The 27,810-nt window shown below is 38.1% G+C and overlaps 1 protein-coding gene across 1 annotated transcript in view; it reads left to right on the forward strand.

Annotated features, from left to right (window-relative positions):
• MBOAT1 (membrane bound O-acyltransferase domain containing 1) overlaps positions 1 to 25,561 on the forward strand; it is a 136,061-nt gene extending 110,500 nt beyond the window's left edge. Inside the window, exons 10-13 of the mRNA XM_027869063.1 lie at positions 5,766 to 5,830; positions 11,492 to 11,624; positions 18,409 to 18,560; positions 23,497 to 25,561. Coding sequence (XP_027724864.1) covers positions 5,766 to 5,830; positions 11,492 to 11,624; positions 18,409 to 18,560; positions 23,497 to 23,617 — 471 coding nt within the window. The 3' untranslated portion in view covers positions 23,618 to 25,561. The remainder of the gene's footprint in view (positions 1 to 5,765; positions 5,831 to 11,491; positions 11,625 to 18,408; positions 18,561 to 23,496) is intronic.
• Positions 25,562 to 27,810: the final 2,249 nt, after the last annotated feature.

Here is a 27,810-nt window from a genome sequence, read left to right on the forward strand (position 1 = left end):
AAACAATGGTGAAGGCTAGTTGAAGGGGGGAGGTGGTTGAGAAAAAGGGTCCAAGTGTTTGGAAGGTCTGAGAGATTTGAATAGGCAATGAGAATAGATAATGAAAGGGAACCAGAAGGGGGCGAGGTTTGCTTTCAAAGGGAGCTAAAGAGAGACACACAGGAGTCAGGTTCTTTTCAGGGCCAGGGAGGAAAGGTGCATATCAAAAGGTCAACAAATGGGAGCCAAATTCCTTTTGGCGAAAAGGGGCAAAGGTAAACCCCTTCAAAAATACTTTATTTTTAAAAAGGACTAGAGGGGCAAGCTTCTGCCATGATTTGGAATCAGCGTAATAGCAGTGACATTTGTTTCTTCTTATGAAACATCCATTAGGACCACAGATAGACGGGACCTTGGAATCATGTGGTTTAACATCATTTTAGAGATAAGGAAACTAATTCCCAGAGAGGTGAGCTTAGATGATTTATACATTTTTCAAGTAGAGAATTTACATAATATATCAGTTTTTAGGTCATTAAGATATCGTGACAAACAATAGAGATAGAGGCCTTAATGTAAAGAGACAAATTTGATCTCAATGGTTATAATTGAAACTTGGTAAGAAGAAAACTATGTTCAGAATGTAGCTCAAAAGGAACAAGATGTGTCAAATGGCCGTACACTAGGTTAGCATTGCATTTTAAGAAGCTACACTTATGTAAAGAGATTCAGGAACCTAAAAGAAGAATCATGATGGAAAGCATTTGGGTAAAAATAAAGGGAAGAGAGTAATTTTTTCATTGTACTCTAATGTAGACCATGTGAGTAGAAGGCAGAAATAGATGAGTTTAGGTAAGAGATCACAAACCTGGAGTAGAGGCATGACTTGGTAGTGCTGGATGTCTTCAGTTAACCTCGACATCTAAAGCAGTAGTGTCAAACTCAAAGGGATCCCTGCAGGCTGCATATTGACTTAGAAAACCACAAATTAACATTACTTGTGTTGTATTTTATTTTGTCAAATACTTCCCAATTATATTTTAATCTGGTTCAGACAGCAATTAGGAGTTATGTAGGTGGGGTTATAAGTTTGACACCCCTTTAGAGCCGTCGCCAAAATCAGAATAACTAAAAAGTTCTCGAATTGTCTTAAGACAAATTATCTTTAAAGATAATTTCACCTTTCAAAAGAAGGTGGATGAACCAACAAGGGAAAGGTCTGTTATGGATATTATTTTCACTAATGGGGAGGAACTCATTACTGGAGTGTAAGTTATTAAGGAGGGTGTGATCGATTCCTCTGAAGTTTGTGGTAGAGGAGAAGAAAGCTTGATAAGATCTGTAATACACCCTAGAGTTTAGGAGAACAGATTTTATAAATGTTTAGAGGAAGAATACATAGGATCCCATGGACTAAAATTCAGACCAGGAGGGATAGAAAGCTCTTTAGAATGAAATGTAGAAGACTTAAATGCACACAATTCTCATGTGTAGGAAAAATGGGAGTTTTCTGAAAAGAGTGTGGTTATACAGATGTAGTAAGAAAACTCTCAAGAATGAAATGCTGAAGACAAAAATACAGACAGTTCTGATGAGTAGGAAAAATGAGAGTTTTCTGAAGAGACTGTGGTTGTACAGATGCAATGAGTATAGTCTAGTCTGACTCTCTAAAATTGAGACCTGCTATATCTCAACGGTTTTAGGAGACACCCCAAAGAATTGATGGGTGTTTTCTCTATTGCCTTTGGCTCAATTCCCCACTCTTAGTTGCCAGTAATTAACACCTTAGTTACATTTAATCATTTAGCATTAATTTGCTTTTGTAGGCTAATTAACTTTGCAGATAGAGCATAGCAAAAGTAAAAACATTTCTGCTTCTCTACCCCCAATACCTCGGTAGGTTCACACTCTCCCCTATGTTATGTCTATTGTGTCTCTCTCTGGATGCTGTCAGCAGAATCAACCAAGAGCAGACATCTGTGGAGAGATTAAAGAGTGGCTAAGGCTGAGGTCAGCAAATGCTTGATAAAAGAAAAACTTATGGAGAGCTCTCCATAAGTGGAATGGGCTGCCTTAAGAGGTGGGAGTTCTCTTTCTTTGAAGGTTGCCGTTCAGGGGCTGGAGGACTACCCCTCAGGTACATTCTAATGATGAATCCTTTTTAGGTTGAAATTAGACAAGAAGGCCACTTAGTCCCATCACCATTTTACAAATCTGAGATTCTGTAGGGTTTCTCTTTTTACTTCCTTTATTCTTGAATTAGTCATTTCTGGTATATTTTCATTTTATCTTCCTTTGGATAAGTGCCATTCATGCTTTCTTGGCATTAGAAATAGGTGGTAAAACTGCCGTATCCCGGGACCTTTTCTCTCTTGCAGCTGGGTGGGCATGGGGAGATGACTCTTTGTGCAGATCATTCTCGGCTCTAGGCCTGGTGATTCATGTGTCCTGTGGGTATTACTTTATTGATTGCTAAGTAGTAGTAGCAGAATCCCTTGGAGGAAGGGTGTCAGACCAGGGAGGAGAGACTTTACCTTTAGGGAAGACAGGGAAGAGCACAGTGGATGCATACCTCCTATGCTTTTATGGAAGTCATGACAAACCAATAAGACAGTGACCACACATTCAGAGAGGCAGCATGTTACAGTGAAATGAGTATATGCTCTACTCAGAGGTCTTGAGTTCAAATTCTGACTCTGATACTTAAATACCTGGGTATTTAAGGGGTAGCTAGGGGGCACAGTAGATAGAGTATTGGGCCTGCAGTCAGGAAGACCTGAGCTCAAATTTGACCTCAAGATTCTAGTTGTATGATTCTGAGCAAGTCATTTAACCTCTGTTTGCTTCAGTTTCCTCAACTGTAAAATGGGGATGATAATAGCACCTATCTTTAAGGAGCTACTAGGTGGCCCAGTAGATAGAGTACTGGGCCTGCAGTCATGAAAACCTGCACTCAAATTTGACCTCAAGACACTAGTTGTGTGATCCTGAGCAAGTAATTTAACCTCTGTTTGCTTCAGTTTCCTCAACTGTAAGATGGGGGTAATAATAGTGCCTACCTAGTAGGGTTGTTGTGAGGATCAAAATGAGATAATATTTGTAAAGTGATTAGCACGGTGCCTGGCACATAGTAGGTGCTATATAAAAATGCTTTTCTTTCTTTCTCTGTGTGGCCTTGGCAAATAACTTTTCTTTCTTATGCCCTAGTTTTCTTATCTGTAAAATGAAGAGGTGGGATTCCATGACCTCCATGGACACTTCTAGGTCTATATCTAAGAGCCTCTGATAAAAAGGATGCTTAACGGAAAAATCCTCTGATTTTTTTTTCTTTGGGAGCCCAGGCTTTATGCCCCTAGGGAGAGAAAGTTCTCAATGGCTTGCCTAATGGAATATGACAGAATGTCCAGGCAAGCTTGTTTCTGTTTTTTTTCCCCACCCTCTTACAGTGTCAGCAATCAAGTGCTGGTTTTAGCAAAAACACCATCGTCCAACCATCTTTGAGAATGCTCAATGAAACAAGAACAAAGAAAGCAGGAATGCTTGTGATCATTATGCAGTTATATTGTGCTTTTTTAACAATTGGGTGTCTGGTGCTTTGTGCAGATGCCTTTGCCCCCTCCTTTCCTGTGGGGTCTGAGGACTACTATGCTGAGGATAAAGGTTTAGCAGAGGTGCTAGAGGTGCTTAGCATAGGCACAAGTGAGTTTTAGAATCAATTCTAAAGGAATGAATAGAGTTTCTAGCAATGGTGAATCATGCGTGGTAGGACAAGAAAGAAGATTGGTCATAGGTAGCTCTTCTAAATGTGCAAAGGACAACCACAAGGACAGGTTTCAGTTTTGAAGGCAGTTAGGTGTTATAATTCAATTCAATAAACATTTATTAAGCTCTTACTGTGTACAGATAGAGTATAGATAGATATTTTCCGTCATGTTGTCTGATGCCTTCAACGAAGACAAAAACAGCATCAAGGTCAGCTACAACACTGACAGTAAGTTATTTAGCTTGAAAAGGCTACAAGCCAAGACTAAAGTGAAAGGAGAGTTTCGTGTGCGACTTTTTGTTCACAGATAGCTGGAAGACTTGGTTTCTCATCTTTAGACACTTTGCTATGTGACCCTGGGCAAATCACCTAACACCTTTCAGACTAGGTTTCCTAGTCTGTAAAATGAGAATAATAATAACACCTACTTCCCAGTGTTGTTGTAAGGATCAAATGGATGTGTAAAGTATCTTGTAGACTTTAAAACTCTTTTAAAATGCTAGCTCTCATTGTTCAAGTGGCAAGCTCTCTGTCTCTACCTGAATGATGTCAGGAAGCATTTGTGGGCCCTGGAACTATTTGTGTGCCCTATGGCTTTTTTTCCTTCTTCCTCAAAAATTCTTCTATTTCCCTCTCAAGGATGTTGCTCCAGAAGACTCCAGAAAAAGTTTCCTTAAAACCATTCCCACCTTATATTTGGCTGACCTTTCTTTCACACTAGTTAGGCCCCATTTTCTCATCTCAATCAACACTGAGATTTGTTGATGGAAAGGGGCTAGAATTACCTACTTATTTACCTACTTATTATGGAAGATGATTAGAAAGAAAAAAAAGAGCTTGTATTCATTGTATATTTGATCCTGGAATAGCTCCAAAGCCAACTGAGGAAAGCAGCTTTGATGTAAGTAAGCCTGCCTTGAGGATATGTTTTTCACTCCATTAACCATAAGGCAAAAAAAAGAGGGGATGTTAAATAAAAACCATTAGGTTTATGAAATAAACACCCACAGCTAAATACATAGATCTTTAGGTTACCCTTGGAGGAAAATCCTGTCCTTAACTCAACATCTTGTGCCAACATAAGGTTTTCCCATGGTGAAGAAAAATCTGTACAAAAGAGGTTTGACCTGGATTTTCAGCCTTAAAAGAGTAGCTTTGGGGGCAGCTAGGTGGCACCAGCCCTGGATTCAGGAGTACCTGAGTTCAAATCCGGCGTGTAATACTTAGTAGCTCTGTGACCCTAGGCAAGTCACTTAACCTCATTGCCTAGCCAAAAAAAAAGTAGCTTTTTACTTATGAACTGATGTGAAAGTTTCTGTATTTTTGGGGGGAGAGCTACCCCACCATACCTCTACCACCTGATAAAGGATGTGCTGTGAGAATGTCAATCAAAGGACTCATTCAGGACTTAACCTCATGGTTTACCTGAGTCACCCCCCACATGCTTGGACAATGGTTTTTTTTTTTTAATTTACTTTGCATTTTGTGACCCCTTCATGCATGGAATCTCTTAATCCCTTAGGCAGCATTGCATGCTTTTTTGAGCCAGTGTTGCTGAGTATGGCACTGGCTCCATAAGGATGACCTAGTTTGTGGATTGTCCACATGATAAAGAATTGTGTGTTAAGCTAGAGCTGTTTCCCATGTGGGCGTGAAGTTCACATGATTAAAATTTTCCTGCAATAAATCTTGTGCTAATGTATTCCATTTTAAAATTCAAATGATTTTGAAACAAGAGTAGACAGAAAACCCTCAAGGTTTTCCTTCAGTTTTCCCATGCCTTGAAAATAATTTTTTAAGAAAAATTGAGAGGTTGCAAAGCAAGTTTGGCCACACTTATAAACATCAGAAAATTTTAGTGTATGTGATGGAAATATTGATTCAACCTTAACTGAAGCTAGTATCCCTGGTAGAACGTGATGACTGTTATTGCCATTTGGGGTAGGAGTCAGCATTACTGGGTGAACTGGCATTGCTTAGTATATTTTAATACCAATAATAGGTATTTCTTTCTTCTTCCTAGACTGCAACAAGTTTTAAAATGTACTTAGAAAACTGGAATATTCAGACAGCTGCTTGGCTAAAGAGGTAAGAAAAATAAAAAGCTTTCTTTTACTTATGGAATTGGGACATATTTAAATGGCATTCACTAAATGAATTCACTAAATAAATTCACTAAAATAAGTGCAAGCATTAATTAAGTACTTATTTTGTTCCAGACATTGTGATAAGTAGTAGGGATACAAAAACAGAAGCAAAGACAGTCCTTAACCTTGAGAAATTCTAGAGAAGTCTAGCCAGGGAAGATAAGGTGATTTGGGGGGAATATACTATAGGGGATTAGGAAGGGCCTCATGTAGAAGACAGTGCTTGAGCTGTGAGCCTTCAAGGAAACTAGGAAATGAACTAAAACACCATCCTCAGTTCATAGTTCGCTGATTTTTTAACATGCCGTTTTGGGGGAATACTTTGGTCCAGACTCATGATGTTATGAGTATAGGAAACTCAGTCCAATGTTTGAAGATTGGCTGCCCTATAACTTAAAGCCTTACACAGCTGGCTGGGGCACTGAGAGGTTAAGTGAAGTATACATGATCACACAGCAAGTGTGGCTCAGAGGCAACACTTGAACCAAGCTCTTCTTGACTCTAAGGTAGACCCTCTGACCGTTAAACCACACAACCCCTCCTAGAATGTGCAATATATACCATATGTAAATAAGAAGATAAAAAGGTAGTGATCTGAGGTTTCACATTCAATTCAATGTGACTGACTTTTTTTTTATTTGTTTGGTTTTTTTTTTTTTTAAGGCAATTGGGGTTAAGTGACTTGCCTAGGGTCACACAGCTAGTAAGTGTCAAGTGTTTGGTCTGAGGTTGGATTTGAACTCAGGTCCTCCTGACTTCACGGCCGGTGCTCTATCCACTGTGCCACCTCCCTGCCCCGTGACCGATTTTTTTTAAAGTCAGGATTTATGTGGTACTTTCAGGTTTGCCAGGCATTGTACAAATGTGATCTCATTTAGTCTTCATGATAACCTTGTGAGGGAGGTACTCTTTTATCCCCATTTTACACAGCTAGTAAACTGTTGAAGTTGAATTTGAACTCAGATCTTACTGACTCCAAGTCCATCAATTTTTCCCTTAGCATCACCTAGCTGCCTTTTCTTAGTTACCTACTAAGACCAGTTACTGTGATAAGCCATGAGAATGTAGACAGAAAAATGAAAATATCCCTGCCCACAAGGAACACACATTATATAAGGAGGACTGACCTGTACGTTTCAAATTAAATGCAAAATATATACAAAGTAATTTATGAAGGGTAAAGGGAAAGAGAGACGCAACTAGGTGGCTCAGTGGATAGAGTAAAGAGTGAACTCTTCATGAGTTCAAATCTGGCTTCAGACATTTACTAGCTGTGTGATCCTGGACAAGTCACTTAATCCTGTTTGCCTCAATTTTCTCATCTGTAAAAATGAGCTGGAGAAGGAAATGACAAACCAATCCAAGTATCTTTGCCAAGAAAACCCTGAATAGAGTCACAAAGAGTTGGAAATGACGAAAAGAGTGAACAACAAATGGGGAAGAGAAGAAAACTGTCTAATTTGAAGGGCAATTTCTTAATATAAGACAGAGTTTTTTCATTGGCCTAATATTGGAGGTGAATGTTCTCATGTCTGTAACATCATCTATAGACTCCTAAGCAACAGGCAGCTTTTGAGGAGGCCATAATTTCATGCTGGCCTCCATTTTGAAGGGGTAGTAATAAAAGCAATAGGTCATCCTAAGCCTTTGCCTAGTTTACTTATGCTTTATTTTCGGTGATTTGTTGATATTTTCCTGTTCTTTGCTACTCCTCTGTTTTCCCATTTCCTGAATATGACTTGTATGGTTATAGTAATAACTTTCAAATGGGCACACAACAATGTGGTGTTCTTCAAACGGCATCACTTTGTAGTTTGTGAATCATGCTGTCTATAGCTATGGTGAGATGAGATGGAGTGTAAATGAACTTTAAAAACTGATTTCTATATAAAACAAGCAAAGCATTTTTGATAAACAGAATCTCTGATGGGCCATTAAGATGGATGTTAGAGAAGAGACACTTGTAATCAAACATCACAGATTTTCTTTTTCTGCACCACAATCTTGTTTATTCAGCCCTGATCTCATGCTGTGAATTTTCTTTCATGTAGACTTCGCATGCTTTATGTATTTTTACAAGTAATTATAATGCAAATTTTTGTTGTATCATTTTTTTATTCAATGGTTACAGGCTTCTAGCTAGGCACAACACTGAGTATATGTGAGCTATCACTGCTATGAACTTGCATAATGTCCACATATATGCACATATAGAACACATATCAATCACCTTTAACAATTAATTTTAATCATTATTAGGATTTGTTTTTATCTTTGAGTTTCTGCATTTACTTTCTAGTTTGTCCCTCTCACTGCCACAGCAACTTTGAGCCAGGAGAATTTATGGACAGAGGTTTGAATTGAGACTGATAGCTGTTAACAATGAATGCTTAAGGCAGATATCACCAAAGTATTTGCTGACATCATCTGCGTGCTTATAGAATCTCTCAGTGAGATCACTATAAACTGCATATTTTCTCAAATGGGTAGGTCTTGCAGAGAAAGTCTTAGAACTACTGCCAAAGCAGAAGGGAGGCTGTTCACCTTCATTGCTTGGGTGCCTCTTTGTACACACAAAAGTAGGCAGACTGAAGAGTTGATAGCTAGGAAGGCTTCCTATGTAACACATTAAAGTGCCTTGTCCATCTTTGGAATTTTGCAGGTGAGGAAGTAGGTCTAGAGGGGTTTTGTGACTTGCTCCAAGACATACTAATAGCCTGTAGCATTGTAGGGATTGAAACACAGGTCTTCTGCTTTTAAACCCAATGTTCTTTCTTTTATATCATGCTGGCTCCAAGTATTATTTAGTCTGTCTCTCAGTTTTTAGTGTGGGCATAACTTATCTATAAATTCTAACTGTTCTTTGTAGGAAAGGAGTGCTGGCACCTAGCAAGTAGATGATTTGTTCTTTGTTTTTTCCTTCTTTAAAAACAACAGCAACAACAACAACAACAACTAGGTGGTCCAATAGAGTGGGGGGCCTGGAGTCAGGAAGACTCATCTTCCTGAGTTCAAATCTGGCCTCAGGCACTTACTAGCTGTGTGACCCTTAGCAAGTCACTTAAATTCAGTTTGCCTTAATCCACTGGGGAAGGAAATGGCAAACCACTCCAATATCTTTGCCAGGAAAACTCCATGAATGGTTTGTGGTCCATGGGGTCACGAGTCAGACACAACTGAACAACAAAACATTATTCCATCACATTCATAGAATGCAATCTTTCTTTCTAAGATATTGATTAAATAATTACTATGCCCCATATAGGAAATACAAAGACAAACGACTTCTTAAGGAGCTTACAATCTAACAAGTTTTGTGGGATTTATGCTAGTTATATGCAGGGCTGTTGAGTCAGATCAGACTTCAGGTATGGGTCAGATGGGTCACTTGCTCCAGCTTATACATCTAATAATATTTTCACTGATTATGACTAGAAGGAAATTGGAAGTGAATAAAAAATACTGAGTTATTGAACTGAATTGGTTTCCGAGAGTACCCAGTAAGGGTTTATTAGGACCTGTATATGCTAGGATGGCACACGAAATTGAGTGAGAACTGTGAGGTCTGGTTCTATGGACAAGAAATTTCAACCTCAAATATCTTTTAGAAAATAAGTTTCAAAACAATTTTCCTTTCTAATCCATGCACATGACCTGAAATAGCCTCTAATACAAGAAGCTTCTGTGTAATAACTCTGTAGGGTTCTGATAATTTTTTTGGGGGGTGGTGAATGGGCCAGAGCTGCTTTGCTATGTTATTGCTGATGCTTTGTGCTCCCTTTTGGTACGTTTTCCTATTTTGTGGTATTTGGGTAAATGCTTTGCATTGGAGGAGATAGATGTGTCCTTGATCAGGACTCTATCAGTAAGATAACTTGTCCCTATTCTCCTCTCTAATTAGTACAGGACCATTGCAAGAAAAAAACTCCAGTTTTCCTGGGTGCAGGAGGTGGGAAGGTTAACGAGGAAGTCTGAAGTTTAAGGGCACTCCCATCAATATGCAGAGATTATATAAACAAGGGAAAAAGTGAATATTTGGGCCAAGAGTAGGTTTTCTTGTTACATCCATAGAGAGTTTAAAAGAAAGGCAAAGAGAACATGTAATGGGAAGCTCCATGATGCTAGTTTACTGGAAAAGTATTTTCAAAAAATGAGAATATGCCTTCTGTTATTTGGATAAGGACAGTACTAACAGTACTCATTCAATGCTTGAGCTATGGAACATGAAATGACTTAGAGACTACCCAGTTACAAAATGTATTTGGAGCAATTTTCTTAAATTTTGGTATATTATTTTCTAGGTTGACTAGGTGCTGTAGTGGATAGAGTTCTGGGCCTGGAATCAGGAGGACTCATCTTCCTGAGTTCCATTCAGGCATCAGACACTTACTAGCTGTGTGACTCTGGGCAAGTCACTTAACCCTGTTTGCCTCAGTTTCCTCATCTGTAAAATGAGCTGGAGAAAGAAATGGCAAACCATTCCAGTATTTTTGCCAAGAAAACCCCAAATAGGATCACGAAGAGTTGGACAAGACTGAAAAACAAATGAACAGCAACAAACTCCTATTCTTTGCCTTTTATCCCTATTCTGCCTATCCCAACCTCCAAACATTTGTACAATTGCAATTCATTCATTCTATGAACATCTTAGTATTCACATTGTGCTTGCTGCTTCAACCTTGTTGGGCACAACAATAGGCCAAACAATTAAATCTATATCAGATAAGATACATCAGTAAACATGTGATAAATTTCCTAATCTGCTTTTGCCTAGTTCAAGGACAGAAAGGCTTTTTGGAGGAAATGAATCAAATTTGTAGATAATACAGCGGAAAGAGTGTTAGATTTGAAATAAGAAGACCTGGGTTCTAATCTTGACTCTTCTACTAATTATCTATGTGACTTTGGAAAAGTCTATCTAAGTGACTTTGGAAAAGTCACTTAAACTGGGCCTTAGTTTCCTTAGTTATGAATGAAGAGAGTGGACTAGATGATCTCTTAAGTTCTCATTCTACAATGTGCTTAGTACAGTTCCTGTAATATGGTGTTGTTCAGACGTGTCTGACTCTTTTGACCCCATTTGGGGTTTTTTTTGGCAAAGATACTGGAGTGATTAGCCATTTCCTTCTCCAGTGGATTAAGGCAAACAGAGATTAAATGATTTGCCCAGGGTCATACAACTAGTAAGTGTCTGAGGCCACATTTGAACTCAGGTCTTCCTGACCCTGGGCCTGGCTCTCTGTTCACTGAGCCATCGAGCTGTTTCCTGGCATATAGTAGAGGCTAAATAAAAGCTTATTCCCTTCCCCTTAAAATTGATAAGTCTTTGTAGCTTGATGAAATGATTTCTAGAATTGTGTAGGAAATCTCTGGAAGAGTTTATGTGAGCATATCAAAAAACATACCATGCCACCAACAGTTATCTGGCTACCCAGAGATGAATAAGGAAATCCTTAAGAAGTTTGAAAATCATCCCCCTAGAATTCCGAAATGATGATGGAATTCTAGAACATTAGGGCATGAATGGCTTCTAAGTAGGTGTAATTAGATGTGTCTTGGGCATTTCATCTGCAGCAATATTTGTGCATGACTCTCATTACAGTGTGTGCTATGAGCGGGCTCCCTGGTACCCTACAGCATTAACGTTTATCCTGTCTGCATTGTGGCATGGTGTCTATCCTGGATATTATTTTACATTCATAACTGGAATCCTGGTTACACTAGCGGCCAGAGCAGTAAGTGTCCTTTGGATTGGTGTGTGTGTGTGTGTGTGTGTGTGTGTGTGTGTTTTGGAGGGGTCATTCTTTTTGGTTTGCTTTTTGGTTCTTGTGATACCTTTAAAAATAATTCTTCATTTTCCATTAAAATGGTACTAAGTAGGAATTCAAGGGCAGCTAGGTGGTACAGTGGAGAGAGCACCAGGCTTGGAGTCAGGAAAACTTATCTTCCTGAGTTCAAATGTGGCCTCATAGATACTTATTAGCTGTGTGATCCTGGGCAAGTCACTTAACTCTGTTTGCCTCAGTTTCGTCATCTGTAGAAAATAAGCTGAAGAAGGAAATGGCAAGCCACTCAAATATCTTTGCCAAGAAAACCCCAAATGGGGTCATGAAGAGTCAGCACAACTGAGCAGCGAAGTAGGAATTTGTGATAATTCTACAAAAGACTGGATTTGTTTTCTTTCATACTGGAAGAAAAAGTTTCCTAAGAAAACAAAGTAAAGGAATTTATAAGAGGAATGTTTGACTCAATTAAGAGAACAGACTGTTTTCAAGTACTTAGTAGCATCCAAGAGCATACCAACCACCTGCTAATTACAGATGATTACAATCTATTAATTAAAGTAGGTATGGCAGAACAGTAACTCTACATTTATCTGGGGATCAGGCTAACATAGAACAGCAGGCTCAATTTTCTGGAACACAACCTTGAATTCATAAATAATCAGAAATGCCTCTGAGCCCATGTCCTTTGTAGGGGAAGAGTACAGCCATGCTTAGGCCACGGCCTATTTATTTAGGATTATGAGTAAAATTAAATGTACTGATTTAATAAATATAGCTTTCTGGTTTCTCCTGGTAACATCCAGTCCTTTTTAGATTACAGCTTTCATTCATTCTTTAAACAATTGTTTTCCAGGCACCTACTGGGAACTAGGTGGGAGACAAAGCTGAATTAGAAACAGTTTCTGCCCTCAAGGAACTTACAAGTTAGTAGGAGACATAAGACGTGGTAAATGATTCCTAATATGAATCAGTATGTGAAAATTACTATTGTAGAGATACAGATACAAAGTCCTATATCTCCGGAAGAGGAAGATTTTCCAGCTGTGCTGATTAGGGAAAGCTTCAGGAAGGAAGAACATTTGAGCTAAAGTGTGTTTCATTCCATTTGGAATAAGTAACTAGGAGCTGAAGTATTGAAGGAAACTTCTTCAGTTGAACTAAACTACTACTTTGGGAGGGGGCAGCTAAGTGGATAGAATGCCAGGCCTGGAGTCAGGAAGACCTGAGTTCAAACCCAGCCTCATCCACTTACTAGCTGTGTGACCCTGGGCAAGTCACTTAACCCTGTTTCCTCATCTGTAAAAAATAAGCTGTAGAATGGAATAGCAAACCATTCCAATATCTTTGCCAAGAAAATTCCAAATGGGGTAATGAAGAGTTGGGCACAACAGCATCATTTACTTTTGGAAGATAATGGTGGGTAAAACTGAGAGTGTATCCTGAGGCTGGATTGTATGGGCCTTGAATGGTAGGCTAAGGTGTCTAGACAGCACTCAGTAGATAGCGGGTTGTCATTAAAAGTATTTAAGCAATAGAAGTGACGAGATTAGAGCTATGCTTGAGGAAGATTATGTCATTGCATGTATGATGGACTGGAACTGGGAAAGCCTGAATTTAGCAGATAGCAGATTAGAAACAAGGGACCTAGGGGAAAAGCAGGGCTACTGAAAGCATCCCCTAAAGTATGACACGTGGGAGACAGCTCAATGGAAAAGCCCAGCTGACTGGAGCCAAATAGCACCGCTCATCTTAGTGACCCCAGTGTCTATAATTACCACTCTGAGTTATCAATAAAAGGTTAAAGGATGTTAAGTATACTGTTTAGGAATGCAAGGAAGTATGTAGTAATCTTGATCATGTTAACAGGGTTGTTGATTAATATATTTTTTAAAAAGATTTTCATTGAAAGTGATAAAAATAAGTGTGCTTAAGTCTTAAGAGATTAACCTCTTTTATTTGGAAAATTTACTTATCTAAAACTCATCCTCCAAAAGTGCTGGATAAATAAGTATTGCAGACATACCCTACTCAACAATATTTAATTAGTTCTTGGGAAACATGATGCTGGGGGAAATCCCCACTATGGCGGGTGGAGAGGAGGAAGTAGATGAAGAAGAGCAGTTACTTTTATGAAAGTAACTAAATACACATATGAGCTGCTGGATTATGTTACAGTAAGTTTTCAACTTTGAGTGATACGTTAGTGATGACAGTAATGTAGCAAGATTCGGGATATAATTTTTAACCCACACATGCACTGGCAGGTCCTGTCCTCATGGCTCTGCTGTCTAGATCTCCCTCGTAGGGTTCTAGGTATACCTTTGAGGGTATTTTACCTAAAGCCAAGTAGCTTATGTGTCCCTACTGGTGTGCTGCTGTCCATGATTATCAGGTGCTGTAAATTAGCCAGACTGAATTAATTAGCCTTTAGAAATTTTAGTGAATTGCCAGAGGCTCAAGGTCAGAGACAGCAAGGGTCCAAGTACAATTTGAACTGAGGCTTCTCACACCAAATCCAGAATGCTATCTATAACATTACAATATTATTATTATCATCGTCATCATCATCCTTAACAATAATAATAACAACAATAATAGTATTTATAAAGTACTTTAATGTTTTAAAACACTTTAAAAATATGATCTCATTTGAACCTCAAAACACCCCTGGGAGGGAGGTGCTATTGTTATTCTCATTTAACAGTTGAGAAAACAGAGGCAGATAGAGTTCTTCACTGTTCTACCTAGATGCCTCTCATATGAAAGGTTGAAAATGACCTTAGGCTAATCGACTTTTTAAAATAAGAATCTTTTAATAGTGTCACTGATAGATGCTCAAACATCATGCAGTTTATTCTTTGAATAATTCGCAGGCTCTTGGATTTAAGTTTTGACTCTGCCTCTTACTATGTGACTTTGGTCAAGTCATGTAACCCCATTGAACTTAAATTTACCATATCCACTAAAATCCTATACTGATGTCTCATTGTGGTATGGAGATAAACCCTGCTTCTTTAAGACATAGCTTGCAGGAAAGGATTCTGGGAAGATGGAGTAGGTCTGAAAATTCCAAGCTCTCAGTATTTTCCCCCACAAAAGAGATAAAATGCACCTTGGGGCAAACAAAGTGCTGGTAAAAGTAAATAAGAATAGGGGCACAACTGGGGTCTTCCTGAGACAATTCTAGAAGATCAGAAGAAAAATTCCTGGAGGTTTGGTTCCTATGAAGAGTAAACACCTCCAGGCTGGGGTCAGGTTAACAATAAGTGGCAAGCCCTGGGGTCACTTGGTTTGGGAGGCTGCCTTGGCCCCAGACACAGGGACTTTTACTTCCTGGACAGTGAGGGGAATTGGGTGTCTGAGCCAGGGAGGATCTGGGGGAACTCCGCTGACAACAAACACCAGACCCAGCTGTGCTGCTGAGAGTGGCGGGGTTGAGAAGGAACCGGCACAGGCCTGGTGAGTGCAGGAGCAGTAGGGCAGAAGGCCCCTGGCTATGGGTACTTACAGAAGGCTGTCAGATTTGGCTTTGGTTCCAGGCTAGAGGGGAGAACTGAAGATCTGGGGCAAGTGGCACTCACTATCCCCCATACCCCAGGGCTAGTGGTGATTAAAAAAATAAACTATTATTACAGAAGAATGCACAGGCAAAGGTGAAAGAATCCAACCATAGGAAATTATTATGAGAATAGAAATACCGGGTTCATCTTCAGAGGAGGATATTGAAGCAAAGAAACTCTCTTCTACTCCAAAGAATAACATCAAATGGTCACCTGTTCAAAAAGAATTCATAGAAGAACTTAAAAAAGACTTTAAAAACCAAATGAGAGAGATGGAGGAAAACCTAAAAAATAAAAGAATAATCCAAGAAATACAAAAAGATTATGGAAAGAAAGCCAACCAATTAGAAAAGGAGACCCAGAATCTGTCAAGATCCAGAATGTGTCAAGAAAATGACACCTTGGAAATTAGAATTGGGCAAGGTGAAGCCAACAATGTTATAAGAGATCAAGAGATAATTAAACAAAATATGAAGAATGAAAAAATAGGAGAGAAAGTGAAACATCTTATAAGAAAAATAACTGATCTGGAGAACAGATCAAGAAGAGAAACATGAGAATAATCAGACTACCTGAAAGCTATGATCAAAAAAGACTCTTGCTACAATAATACAAGAAATAATTAAAGAAAATCATCCTGAAGCATTAGAACAAGGGGGAAAAGCATAAATCAGAAATCCATCAAATCAATGAAAGAGATCCTATGAGGGACACTCATAGGAGTATTATAGTCAAATTCCCAAAACCCTAGCTCAGGGATAAAATATTAAAAGCAACAAGAAAAAAACAATTTAAATATAATGGTGCCACAATTAGAATCACACAAGATCTAGCAGTGGAGACACTAAAGGACCACAGGTCTTGGAACACTGTATATCAAAGAGCAAAAGAACTGGGGCTCCAGTTGAACATATCATACCTGGCAAAGTCAAGCATAATACTGAATGGAAAAAAAAAGGACATTTGATCAACTGTCAGACTTTCAAGACTTTGTTAAGGAAAAAAAAATGACCTTAATAGAAGACTTGACATATAAGAGCTAAGAGAAACACAAGGTACATACCAAAGACTGATTACAAGGTATTCAATAAGGACAGAGCGTTTACATTTTATATATGTAAAATGTAAAAGTTATGTCTAAGATTGTCATTAGTAATTGAGTAGTTTGTAAGAAAGATTGGGGTAGACCTGAGTATGATATGACCTTAAAAGGTAAAGTCATTTAGGAACAGCTAAAAAGTAATCATTTTATACAAATGAGGTGCAAGAGGAAGAATTGACGGAGAGGAAGTAGATGGGAGAGAGGGGCTGGTAGTTCTGGTAACCCACTTTCATTGGGAATGCGTTTAAGAGGGAACAGTACATATACATATATCTATTGTATATCTTGAAGAATTTAAAAGTCTTCTAAATTCAGAAGAAATAAAATGTAAGGATATGGGGAGGAGGGAGAGGACAAGGGAGGGATCTCTAGAGGGAAAAGTGAGGAAATAGGTTAAAGGGGATATAGAAGGGTGTTTAGATTTATGGGAATGGGAGGATATAGGGGAGGGATCCTTGGAGGGGGGTGGCCTAAGTAATAGGAGGGCAAGGCAGCCCTCTAGGTAGAAGTAAAGTAGAGGAGTCAGGAGGGATAGGAAACGAGATATGTACAAACATAGAAACAAAGATCAGGAGTAGAATTTGTTAGGGAAAGTATATGTCAATATATGTGTATGTATATATATATATATATATACATATATATATTTATAGTGTGTGTGTGTGTGTGTGTATGCATATATCTATATAGAAAAATATCCACACTTAACTGTGGGGTGGGGGGAAGAAGGTCGAAAAAAGAACAAAGTAAAAAGGGCACAGCAGAGAACAAAAGAAAACTTACAAGGAAGCAAAGAAAAGATGGACAGCTCTCAATTCAATGTGTAGTATTTATCATACAGGCTTTCTTGAAATGAAAATTTATTGTTACATATTTTGAATCCTCTTTATGTTCTGCTATGCACATGATATGCTTTTTTTTCCTTTCTTACTTTGTATTTAAGTTCCAGTATTTAAGTTGATGATATTTTTTTTTTCTTTTCCCTGTTCTGTATTTGTGTTCTGGTGTTTGAGTCTAAAATAAAATTAAAAACAAAAACAAACAAAAAAAGACATCATTTGCAGAATGTGAGCTCTGAAATGTTTTACCAAATTTGGAAGACTTCAGGTACAGGCAATTAAGTAGACTGTGGTTCATTGGCCAGCCTAAATTCAATGAAGTTCCAGAAGGTTGGTCATAGGTAAGATATAGGGGAATTGTGATTTGTATTGTTAGAGGGAGGAGAAATCACAGATCTTCTCAAGTATTGAAATTCTGTTTGCCCCACTGATCTCAAAAGTTTGAGGGTAGATGGATAGATTGATGAATGAGTAAATGAAAAAGCATTTATTAAGTGTTTACTGTGTACCAAGCACTGTGCTAGGTGTTTGGATACAAAAAGAAAAAGGTGATAGTCCTTACTAACTCAAATGGTGGAAGACAATATACATAAGAGTGTTCAGTTGCAGGGCTAATGGAAAGGTCTAGAAGTCCCAAGATTGCTATGACAAAATGGAAGACAAAGATCAAGGTCCTTAGAGTGCATCAGCAGGTCATGTGACAGTGCCTGGGGCTTTGGAGGACCAGTGGCAGGGCAGATGATAAGATCTGAGGTCTTCCATCTCACTGGTAGGGTTGTTATTGATAAGTCTCATCTTAGCCAAACTCATGGCCAGTCACTCTTCCCTCAGACACCCAGTGTGGTCTGGGAAGGCCAAGGGTGGAGGAGACGCAAAGTGCAGGGGTAGGGAAAGTGTACCCCTTCAGGATAAAGTGAGATAATGAGTGAAAAAAAGTTTTGTAACTATAAAGGACTACATTAATTCATTAAAATTTCTTGAGGCAGCCTTGTAGAACAGCTCTGATTGTTAGAATTTTTTTCTTAATATTGAGTGGGAACCTGCTTCCTGATTATTTTCCTCTATTAACCTTAGTTCTACTCTTTCCTTATGTATCATAGTGAATTAGTTGATGGAATGGAACTAGAAATGAGATATTTTGATCAGTTCCACTGTTACTTCTGTTAGCTTTCATAATATTGCTGTAGAATATTTGAAGAATGCTTGTTTTCTTTTCTCTTCCCTGAATACAGATGAGGACCACCTGTAGACATTACTTCCTTTCTTCACAAGCTCTCAAGGCAGCCTATGATGTGGTCACATGGGCTTTCACTCAGCTGGCTGTCTCTTATACAGTGGCACCTTTTGTCATGCTGGCAGTGGAACCTGCCCTGACTTTGTACAAGTAAGTTTCCATCTCTCAGAAATTTATATTCTAAACATCAATGGTGTCCAGCATTTGGTTTGAGGGCCAGGTAATGGAATTCATCCGTAATGTAAGATCCAGACTTGCTGATATTTTAAAGAATTCTATGGAGGATATTTCATGGGTAACATTAGCAGGGGCAGTTCTCAAAATCTGAACACTTAAGAAAATAGATGAAAATGCAGAAGATATTAAACCTTTTATAGTATGCTTGAATGAGTCATAGTTAATAGCAATAAATTTTGTGGGAAGGAAAGTGTATATTCCTTTGGAATCCAAAATACTGTGCTCTCAATGCTAGGATATTCATAGAGTTTCTACCCCGGGGGAAAATGTCCCAAGCTACTATATTCCTTCATTTCCTGATTGGAACAAATTAGCCTTTTATTCTTCTCTTTTCCTCCCTCCTCTTAATTGTAATCCTTCTTTGTGAATAATCTCCTACAGGCTCCTTCCTTGCTTTTCCCTGCCAGTTTATGGAAGACAGTTAAATTTTGCCTCCTTACCCTTGTTTTTGTTGTTGATTGGTTTCTGATTCTTTGTGACCCCATATAGGGTTTCTTGGCAAAGATACTAAATGGTTTGCTATTTTCCTCTCCAGCTCATTTTACTGGTGAGGAAACTGAGGCAAACAGGGTTAAGGGACTTGTCCAGGGTCACATAGCTAGTAAGTGTCTGAGGCCAGATTTGAACTCAAGAAGATGAGTCTTCCTGACTCTAGGCCCAGCACTCTGTCCACTGAGCCATCTAGGAAAAATATAGAGGGGATTAAAATAACCAAATGGAGGGAAATTAGGTTTGCAGGGATCTGATTACTTGATCCTGTACTTCCAGGCAGTTTTACCAAGAACTGAACCATTCTTCTTGTCCTCTGACTCCCTGTTCTTTCACATCTTAGATTGATTTATTTCATTCATTCATTTATTTATTTTTATGAACTCTAATAGTAATGATAGCTAGCATTTCTAAAGCACTTTAAGATTTGCAAAGCACTGAAAAGGACCTGAGAGGCCATCTAATCTGACACCTTTATTTTATAGGTGAACAGTCTGAGACTTTAGAAGTTGAATGACTTGCCCAAGGTCCCACAAGTAGAATAAGTGGCAACACTGAGATTCGAGCTCAGCTCTTCCAATTTTAAATAGAGTCTATATGCAGTGCCTTAAACTGCCTGTCAGATCTTAAACTAAGTCCTACCCAAACTCATGAAACTCCTTTTAGAAGGTGGAAGGCATCATGGTACAGTGGAAAGAAGTAGGTTTGGAAACAGAGGACTTTCACTGAGATCCCATCCCTTCCACTTAGTATGACACAGGACAAATTACTTAGTTTCTGGGCTTTAGTTTACCCTTCTGTAAAATGAATGGATTGGACTAGTCAGGGATTCTTAAACCTCTGTGTGTGTGTGTGTGTGTGTGTATGTGATGAACCCCTTTGGCAGTCTGGAATAATGTTCTTAAATGCATAAAATAAGATATGTGGGGTTACAAAAGAAAACAATTGTATTGAAATAAATATCTAATTTCTCCATCCAAGTTCACAGACCCCCCTGAAATTTATCTATGGACCCCCTGAGTGTCCATGATTTTCAAGTTAAGAACCCTTGGACTACATTGCCCTGAGATTTTTTCTCCTAGGCAATGATGCCTTCATTCTCATACCCCAAGATGAAGCAGATTCCTCAAATCTCACATTTCCTCCTTTCTTTCCTCTTGCCACCTCCCCATTTCCCTTAGTTTCAGGTCTTTTAGGGAGGACCCCAGACTCCTCTTGATTCACTCCCTACTTTTGGCTCAACATGCATAAATTGGACTCTTCTAGGATCAAGCAGAATTAATTTACACCTTAAAGAATCTTTCAGACTGACCATATACATATTAAGCATTTTTGCCTCTAAGGGGAGGTTAATTTAGAGTTTTTTTTCAACTCCATCTAGAGTGCCCAGGCAGTTTGGGACTTTCAGTACAGTAAAATTATTGGCAGTCTTATCTTCACTTTTAAACAATGAAGAATTTAACTTATTGCTAATTTAACTTAGTGCTGGTTGAATGTTATTTTGATTGTTTTAAAAAACTCATCTGGGCTATAGAGCAGGGAGGCAAATTTAGTAGAGTTCAGAGTCTTTCAGTGGGTAAGTAGAGATCAATAAAAGAGGTTGAAATGACATGTGTCTCTATAGCAAACTGAAAAAGCAACAGGGTTGGTTTATACCAGCCCAGTTATCACTTTCAGATCTCTATGGTCACTTGCTTGGTACAGAATATTCTCAGTGCTTGGTTTTATACAATGGTTGTCCTTAAAAGTCATGTGCAAACAAAATTTCTATTAATCATGTCACTTGATCTTTGATCTAGATTTTAATTTCAGAGATGCTTTTGTTTTTATTTTAAATTTATCATTAGTTGGTAATGTGGCCACATTTAGCTTTAAGTGTTTTTCAGTTCTCCAGTTTCTATGGTAGGATTCCTTTGGGAATTCTGATAAGACAAAGACCCCCACTCTGAGTTGTGGGCACCCTAATGAAGCACGTCGGTGGTTCAGAGGACTTAGTGCTAGACCTACAGTCAGGATGACTTAAGTTTAAAGCTGGCCTCAGACGTTTGCTACCTGTGGGAGCCTGGGCAAGTCACTTAAACTCTGTCTGCCTCCCTTTCCTCAACTGTAAAATCAGGATAATAATAGCACCTACCTCACAGGATTGTTGTGAGGGTCAAATGAGATAATATTTAAGTAAAGTGCTTACTTAGCATGGTGCCTGGCACATAGTAGGCACTTAATAAATGCTGGTTGAATGGTTTAAACAGACATTGTTCCTGTGAAGAGTTGGTCTAAGAGTAATGAAGAACAAAAAAAGATTAATTTCAGGAATAATGCCTTAGTGCTAGTCTAGATTAGGAAAATAATTTATTAATCCAAATAACTTTGAAAAGAGTTATGAATATTTATCTCTCCCTTTATATCACAGCAATTTGCTTATTCATCTTAGCCTCTCCTATTAGATTATAAATTCCTTTTCATACCATTTGTTATTGAGATCTAGGTGAGAATAGTGAGGACTAGATTTAGAGTTAGAGAACCTAGGTTCAAATCCTAGCCCTGTCCCTTATGACCTCTGTGACTGTGATCAAATCACTGAACCTCTATGGACCTCAGTATCTCCATCAATAAAATTTAGAGTAGGTTTCTAGAGATATTTTTAACTCCAAATCTCTTGTACTTATTCCTCACAGCAATTAGTACAATTTCCTACTATTACTACTACTGCTACTACTACTGCTGCTGCTACTACTACTACTACTACTACTACTACTACTATTACTGCTACTACCACCACCACTACTACTAATATTACTACTAGTACTACTATTACCATTACTATTACTACTACTATTATTACTACTTTTACTAGTAATAAAACTACTATTACCACTACTTTAATGCATTCCTGATCTTATCTCTGTGGGTACTCTGCCAGCAAATGTCTAGTTACAACATCATGTGCATTTCCTGTCTGTGTCTTTATAGAAATCATCCATAGAGGAACTATCTAGCATTCTATAAACCTCCCTCATGTTCCTTTAACTTAACAACAACTTTGTAAACCTCAGTTTTATTTGAACAACCCTGAGGGAGGTAATGAAAACATGCTTGCTTCCTTTTACAGATGAGGAAACTGAAGATCAGAGTTTAAGTGTCAGGTGCTTGGGCACACAGCTAGTAAGTTGAGGAGCTTGGTTTTGAAGGTTTATTTCCTAATTACACCCAAGGCCACTGCTCTTTCTGCTGTACCACAGAGAAGGCACACATTTAAAGATGGAAGGAAAAAATACTAGTTGAATAAACTTTGAATGAAGTGTTTAGGCATAGTTTGTGAATGCTATAGATCAATATTCTTTAGTTCCATAGACAAATTTAACTTGATGGATTATGTGGGCATTACACTTGGCTTTATAACTAGTATATCCGAATGGGAATTTCAGGGGATAATGTATTTTATTTGCTTAGTATCATTATTTATTTAGAATCATAGAAGCTGATTTTTGAGGAGAAATAAATTATTTCCTTTATTATGTGCCACTTTTTGGATGACCTTGTTGCAATATTCTTTTCATTTCCCCCACAATAGGAAAATTAAAAATTCTGCCTACTCAAATAGGCGTAGGCTTACCAGAATGTTTGTATAAAGTACTATTTTTGCAGAAATTAAGTTCAAAAAAGGAATTTTGGCATTCTTTGCTGAGAATAAACATAGTTTTGTGGACAAAGCACAAATATTTCCAATTAACATTAGCCATGGAATACCTGAGTTGAGCAATGATAGATCATAAAATTCAAGAGAGAAACTTGATAAGTGTTTTTGTCAGTAGTAGCAAAAAAAATTTTCAGACAAATAGAACCAGATTTTCAGAACTTGGTTCTTACTGGTTTTCTTTCACTAACATGAACCTTTCACTAATGTAGGGTATATAAAGGTACATTTATGATTGGGAAGTGCAGTTCAGGATCTGAGTTTAATAACATTGGACTGCATACTTATAACTTTGGATATCTCTTTATGTAGTTTGTTCATTTGTTCACTCATTCTTTCATTCATTTGACGAGCATTTGAGTGATTAATTCGCTTCATCTGAATATGAAGGTAAAAAGTGAAGGCCGTGAAGTCAATATCCTTACTAGTCTGATAAGCTTGCTCCTTTCAGTGCCCTCAGTCTGTTGCCTTAGTCATTTCCAGTTGTCTCACAAACACATGCCATTAATCTCAATGGGTCTTTTGATGGATAAAGGCAACACTAATAAGAAAAAAAAACCCAACTCAACACATCCTTTATTAATTGTGAACTAGTAGTGTTAAGATTGTATAGCTGTTTGCATTTATATCATTATGGATGACTTTTTTGTGTGTTTTTATTCCTAGATCCTTGTATTTTCATTTACACATCGTAAGCCTCCTGATAATTCTAATTCTGCCCATCAAACCACAAGTCAAAAGGCAGTCTCAGACTCTGAACTCTTTTCATAACAAGAAAAAAACCTGATGCATCACAAGAAAACATGGGCAAGCAAAATGCCTGCACCAGAAAGGAAACAGGAGTGTGTATTTTATAATGTTAAAACATTCATAAAGGCCTTGGGCTTAAGTGATCTTTAATGACCCAATCAGAAGGCCTAGAGACAAGGTTTACAGGCTTCTGACTTTAAACACAGGGAATATTTTTTATGAAGTCTTTTTCATGTATTTAAATCAGTTCTATGTATAGCTTGTTTTGATATTTTATAGGATATTTGGGTGTGAGGTGTATGTGTGTGTGTGTGTGTATGTGTGTGTTAGAGGAAGTAAAAGGGCTAGAGAGGCAGCCCATTTTGGGTTGTTTATTCTTTGGCTGTTTAGGGCATTGCTTCATATCTTGGCTCAGCCATGGTGTTCAACCACAAGAATCTGGATGTTGAGAACACTGGTGTGGGCTCCAGCAGGAAGAGGGAGATTGCAGTGAAGACTATCCCAGCTTGTCTTGGCGTTCTCATGCCAGAAAACACTCAGGACTGGGATATTCCTTTGGAGAATCTGACTCTTTTGCAGTGACACCTGCTGGTTTTGGGGTACATTCTTATTATTCCACTGAAGATGGAGACAGAGCACCTGGGGGTCTGAGGTGTGCGAGATGTGGACAGGGTCCTTTGCCCAGCAGAGGGTTACCACACTAAATAACTATGGATTGGAGATTAGGATTGTGCTTTGACTAGGCTACATTTTTTCTAGGGGTGTAATGATTTCCTATTATGAACTGAACCCACATGTGAATTGAAGATGCCTCTCAGTGCTAACATTGGTCATTTAAATTGAGAGGACTGTTTCCTGAGTGACAGTCCAGTGAAGGCCAAATGTTCACTCTACCAAGTTCAGCCTGTGCCCTTTAGAAGAAAAATACCAAAAATAACCCATTTGATTTAAAGTTTTTCTTAACCTGTTAATTTTTTTCCTCAAGTGGTTGGTAAGAATACCAGTTGCTATAGATTTAATTTTTTTTACCTTTAATTTGTCTGAGTTGTAAGTGAACAAGGGTGTATTCTGTGCTGATTTTCAATTTCCAAAGTGTTAGAGCTGAATAAATTCAACTTTATTTTGAGCTGAATCATTAGGATGGAAAGCAAAGGTTGAACAAACACTTTTCTTTTCATCTTCTTGATAGAAGGCTTTCAGAAAATGTGTGTTGTATTTCCTTTTGGAAACTTCTATTGGGTAATATTGTTTTGGGGAGAAGATAATGGACTATTTGGGTTTATTGAGAATAATAATAATAATAAATTACCTTGCAACAACAGTGTATGACCCTGATTGAATGGTTTAGAAGGGGAAAAATGGTTCTAAGTTGACAAGTGGAAAATGAGTTTTTCACTCCATATTGTAAGGTATCTTTATACATATTAAAGGAAACATTTCTGTATGAGAAAATTTATTTTCGTTTATGTCAATGGGCCCAATTTATTAGAACAATATTATTATTTTTTTAACAAGAAAAACATGAGATTTTACTTGTGCCTTTATATCGAGTATTACAATTTCCTCGTTCAAGTTTCTTACCTTTTATGTTGCCCCTTACCATGGTAATGCTCCTCTTGGGGGCTAACTTCATCTGAAGGCACGGAAATTGCTTTAAAAATGTGATTTTATTGCTGAAATGATGATTGATTCTTCATGCAGTACCTTTCTTCTGAGGAGTTCAGAGTTCTTTGTACTAATTCTCTCATTCATTTTTACCATTTAGTTAGGTTGATAGTGAGCTTAATGAAAGGTTTGTTAAAAAATGTGTGCTAGATGAGAAAAGTAGCACTTAGCTGACAGTGTCCCACAGGGCTCTGTCATGGTTCCTTCTCAGTTCCTGTGGATTCAATTCTCATCTTTAAGTAGATGAATCTCAGATCTATTATCCAGCCCTAACCTCTCTCCTGACCTCCTGTCTCACATCTCCAACTGCCTTTTATCTGTCTCAAACTGGATGTCACATCGACATCTTAATCTCAACATATCTAAAACAAAACTGAACTCATTCCTTTCCCACCACACCCTCCCCTCTTCCCAACTTCACTATTACTGTTGAATGTGCCACTGTCTTCCCCCAGGTTCACAACCTCAACATCCCCCCTGACTTCTCACTCTTTCTCACCTCCCCCATATCCAATCTGTTGCCAAGGTCTACTGATTTAACATTCTTAATAATATTCTTAATGTCTTAATAAGTCCTCTTCTGTCCTCTGACACCACCATCACCTTGGTGCTGGCCCTCATCATCTCATGCCTGGACTAGTGAAATAACTTGTTGGTTGGTCGCCATACTTCAAGTCTCTCCCAAGTCCAGTCTGTTTTCCACTCAGCAGTAAAAATGATTTTCTTAAAGCACAGATCTGACCATGTTACCTCTCCCTTTTTTTTTGTGAGGCAATGAGGTGATTTGCCCAGGATCACACAGCTAGTAAGTGTCAAGTGTCTGAGGCCAGATTTGAACTCAGGTCTTCCTGAATCCAGGGACAGTGCTTTATCCATTGCACCATCTAGCTGCCCCTATCATTCCCTTTTTAATAAATTCTGGTAGATCTCTTTCATCTTCAGGATCAAATATGAAATTCTCTGTTTGATGTTCAAAACTTTTCGTAACATGTCCCTCCTCCCCCCTTCCAGCCTTCTTATGCCTTATACCCTTTTGTACACTCTTCAAACTATTGACACTGGTTTCCTTGTTGTTCCTCACTTAAGATGATCCATCTCCTGACTCACAGTATTTTCACTGGCTTTCACCTATGTCTAGAATATTCTCCTTTCTCATCTCTACCTCTTGGCTTCCTTCAAGTCCCAGCTAACCCCGCCCCCTCATATGAAGCTTTTCCCAATACCCCTTAATTCCAGTGCCTTCTCTCTGTTCCTTATTTCTGATTTGTCCTGTATATATCTCGTTCGTATGTAATTGTTTGCATGTTGTCTCTCTCGTCAGACTGTAAGCTCCTTGAGAGAAGAGATTGTCTTTGTCTTTCTTTGTATCCACAACTATTAGCACTGTGCCATGCACATAGTAGGTACTTAATAAATGTTTATTGACTGACTCAAATTCTAGAGGAGGAAATTATCTACACTGATGATATGATTTGATCTTGTAGTATAACCAAATCCATAGGCAAATGAGGAATATCATAACAAGGTTTCATTGTATTAAGATATCTCATTTCCAAGAGGGAATTTGGGTTACTAGAATGAAAGGTGACATCTAGAGACCATTCAATGAGTAATTTCTGAAATGGGGGCTAGACTTTATATCTCCCAAAATCTAATCTTATGCTCTCAACTGTTTGTTTCTCTTGCTTCTGGACAGAGATGAACAGTAGAATAGAGAAACTTTTTAATTCATTGAAGCTCACTGACCCACTAAAAACAACATTCGAGTACAATATAGATAGATTAGAAGCTCTTGGAAGACAAGGACATTGGCCTTAGACATCTTTATATCCCTCAGAGTGCTTGGAACCATATAGGTACACAGCTATTAATTGTTTTTCTTTTTTATTGTAAACATACCATCATCAACAAACATGAACATTTCCATACACAATGAAAAACAAAAACAAATATATATGAAATGACAAACTTCTGTGGCATGTAGTTTTTAAAAGCACGTATTAAATGTAGTGAAGTAGTAATAAAATTGCACTATTTGTATTCTCTTGTGGTCTTTTTTTCCTCCTGCTTATTTTTAAAAATGTTTTGTTGATCTTTTCTCCTTTTTCTTTTTGCATTCCTCTCTTTTTTTAAAGAATGTTTTCATTTTATTTTTTCTCAATTACATGTAAAACAATTTTGTAACATTCATTTTTTATAATTTTTTTTTTAGAATTTTTGAGTTCCGACTTCCTTCTCTCCATTTTTCTCCTCCTCCCTCCCTCCCACTTGAGAAGGCAAACACTTGGATGTAGATTATACATGTGCAGTCATTGATGTTTCTTAACTACCTACTGATTGCTCCTATATCTCAAAAAAAAATTGAAGCCCTCCCTTGAAACAAATAAATGTAGTCAACAAAACATATTAACACATTGCCCCTGACTGAATGCTTGTTATGTTCTGCTCCCTCTAGTCCACTATCTCTTTGACAAAAGGTGAGAGTCATTGCTACATCATCACTCTTCTGAAGTTATGATTGGGCACTGCATTGATCAGAATTCCGAAGTCTTTCAGAGTTGTCTT

Source organism: Vombatus ursinus, unplaced genomic scaffold (genome assembly GCF_900497805.2).
Source record: "Vombatus ursinus unplaced genomic scaffold, bare-nosed wombat genome assembly UNPS02000577.1, whole genome shotgun sequence".
Classification (NCBI taxonomy): domain Eukaryota; kingdom Metazoa; phylum Chordata; class Mammalia; order Diprotodontia; family Vombatidae; genus Vombatus; species Vombatus ursinus.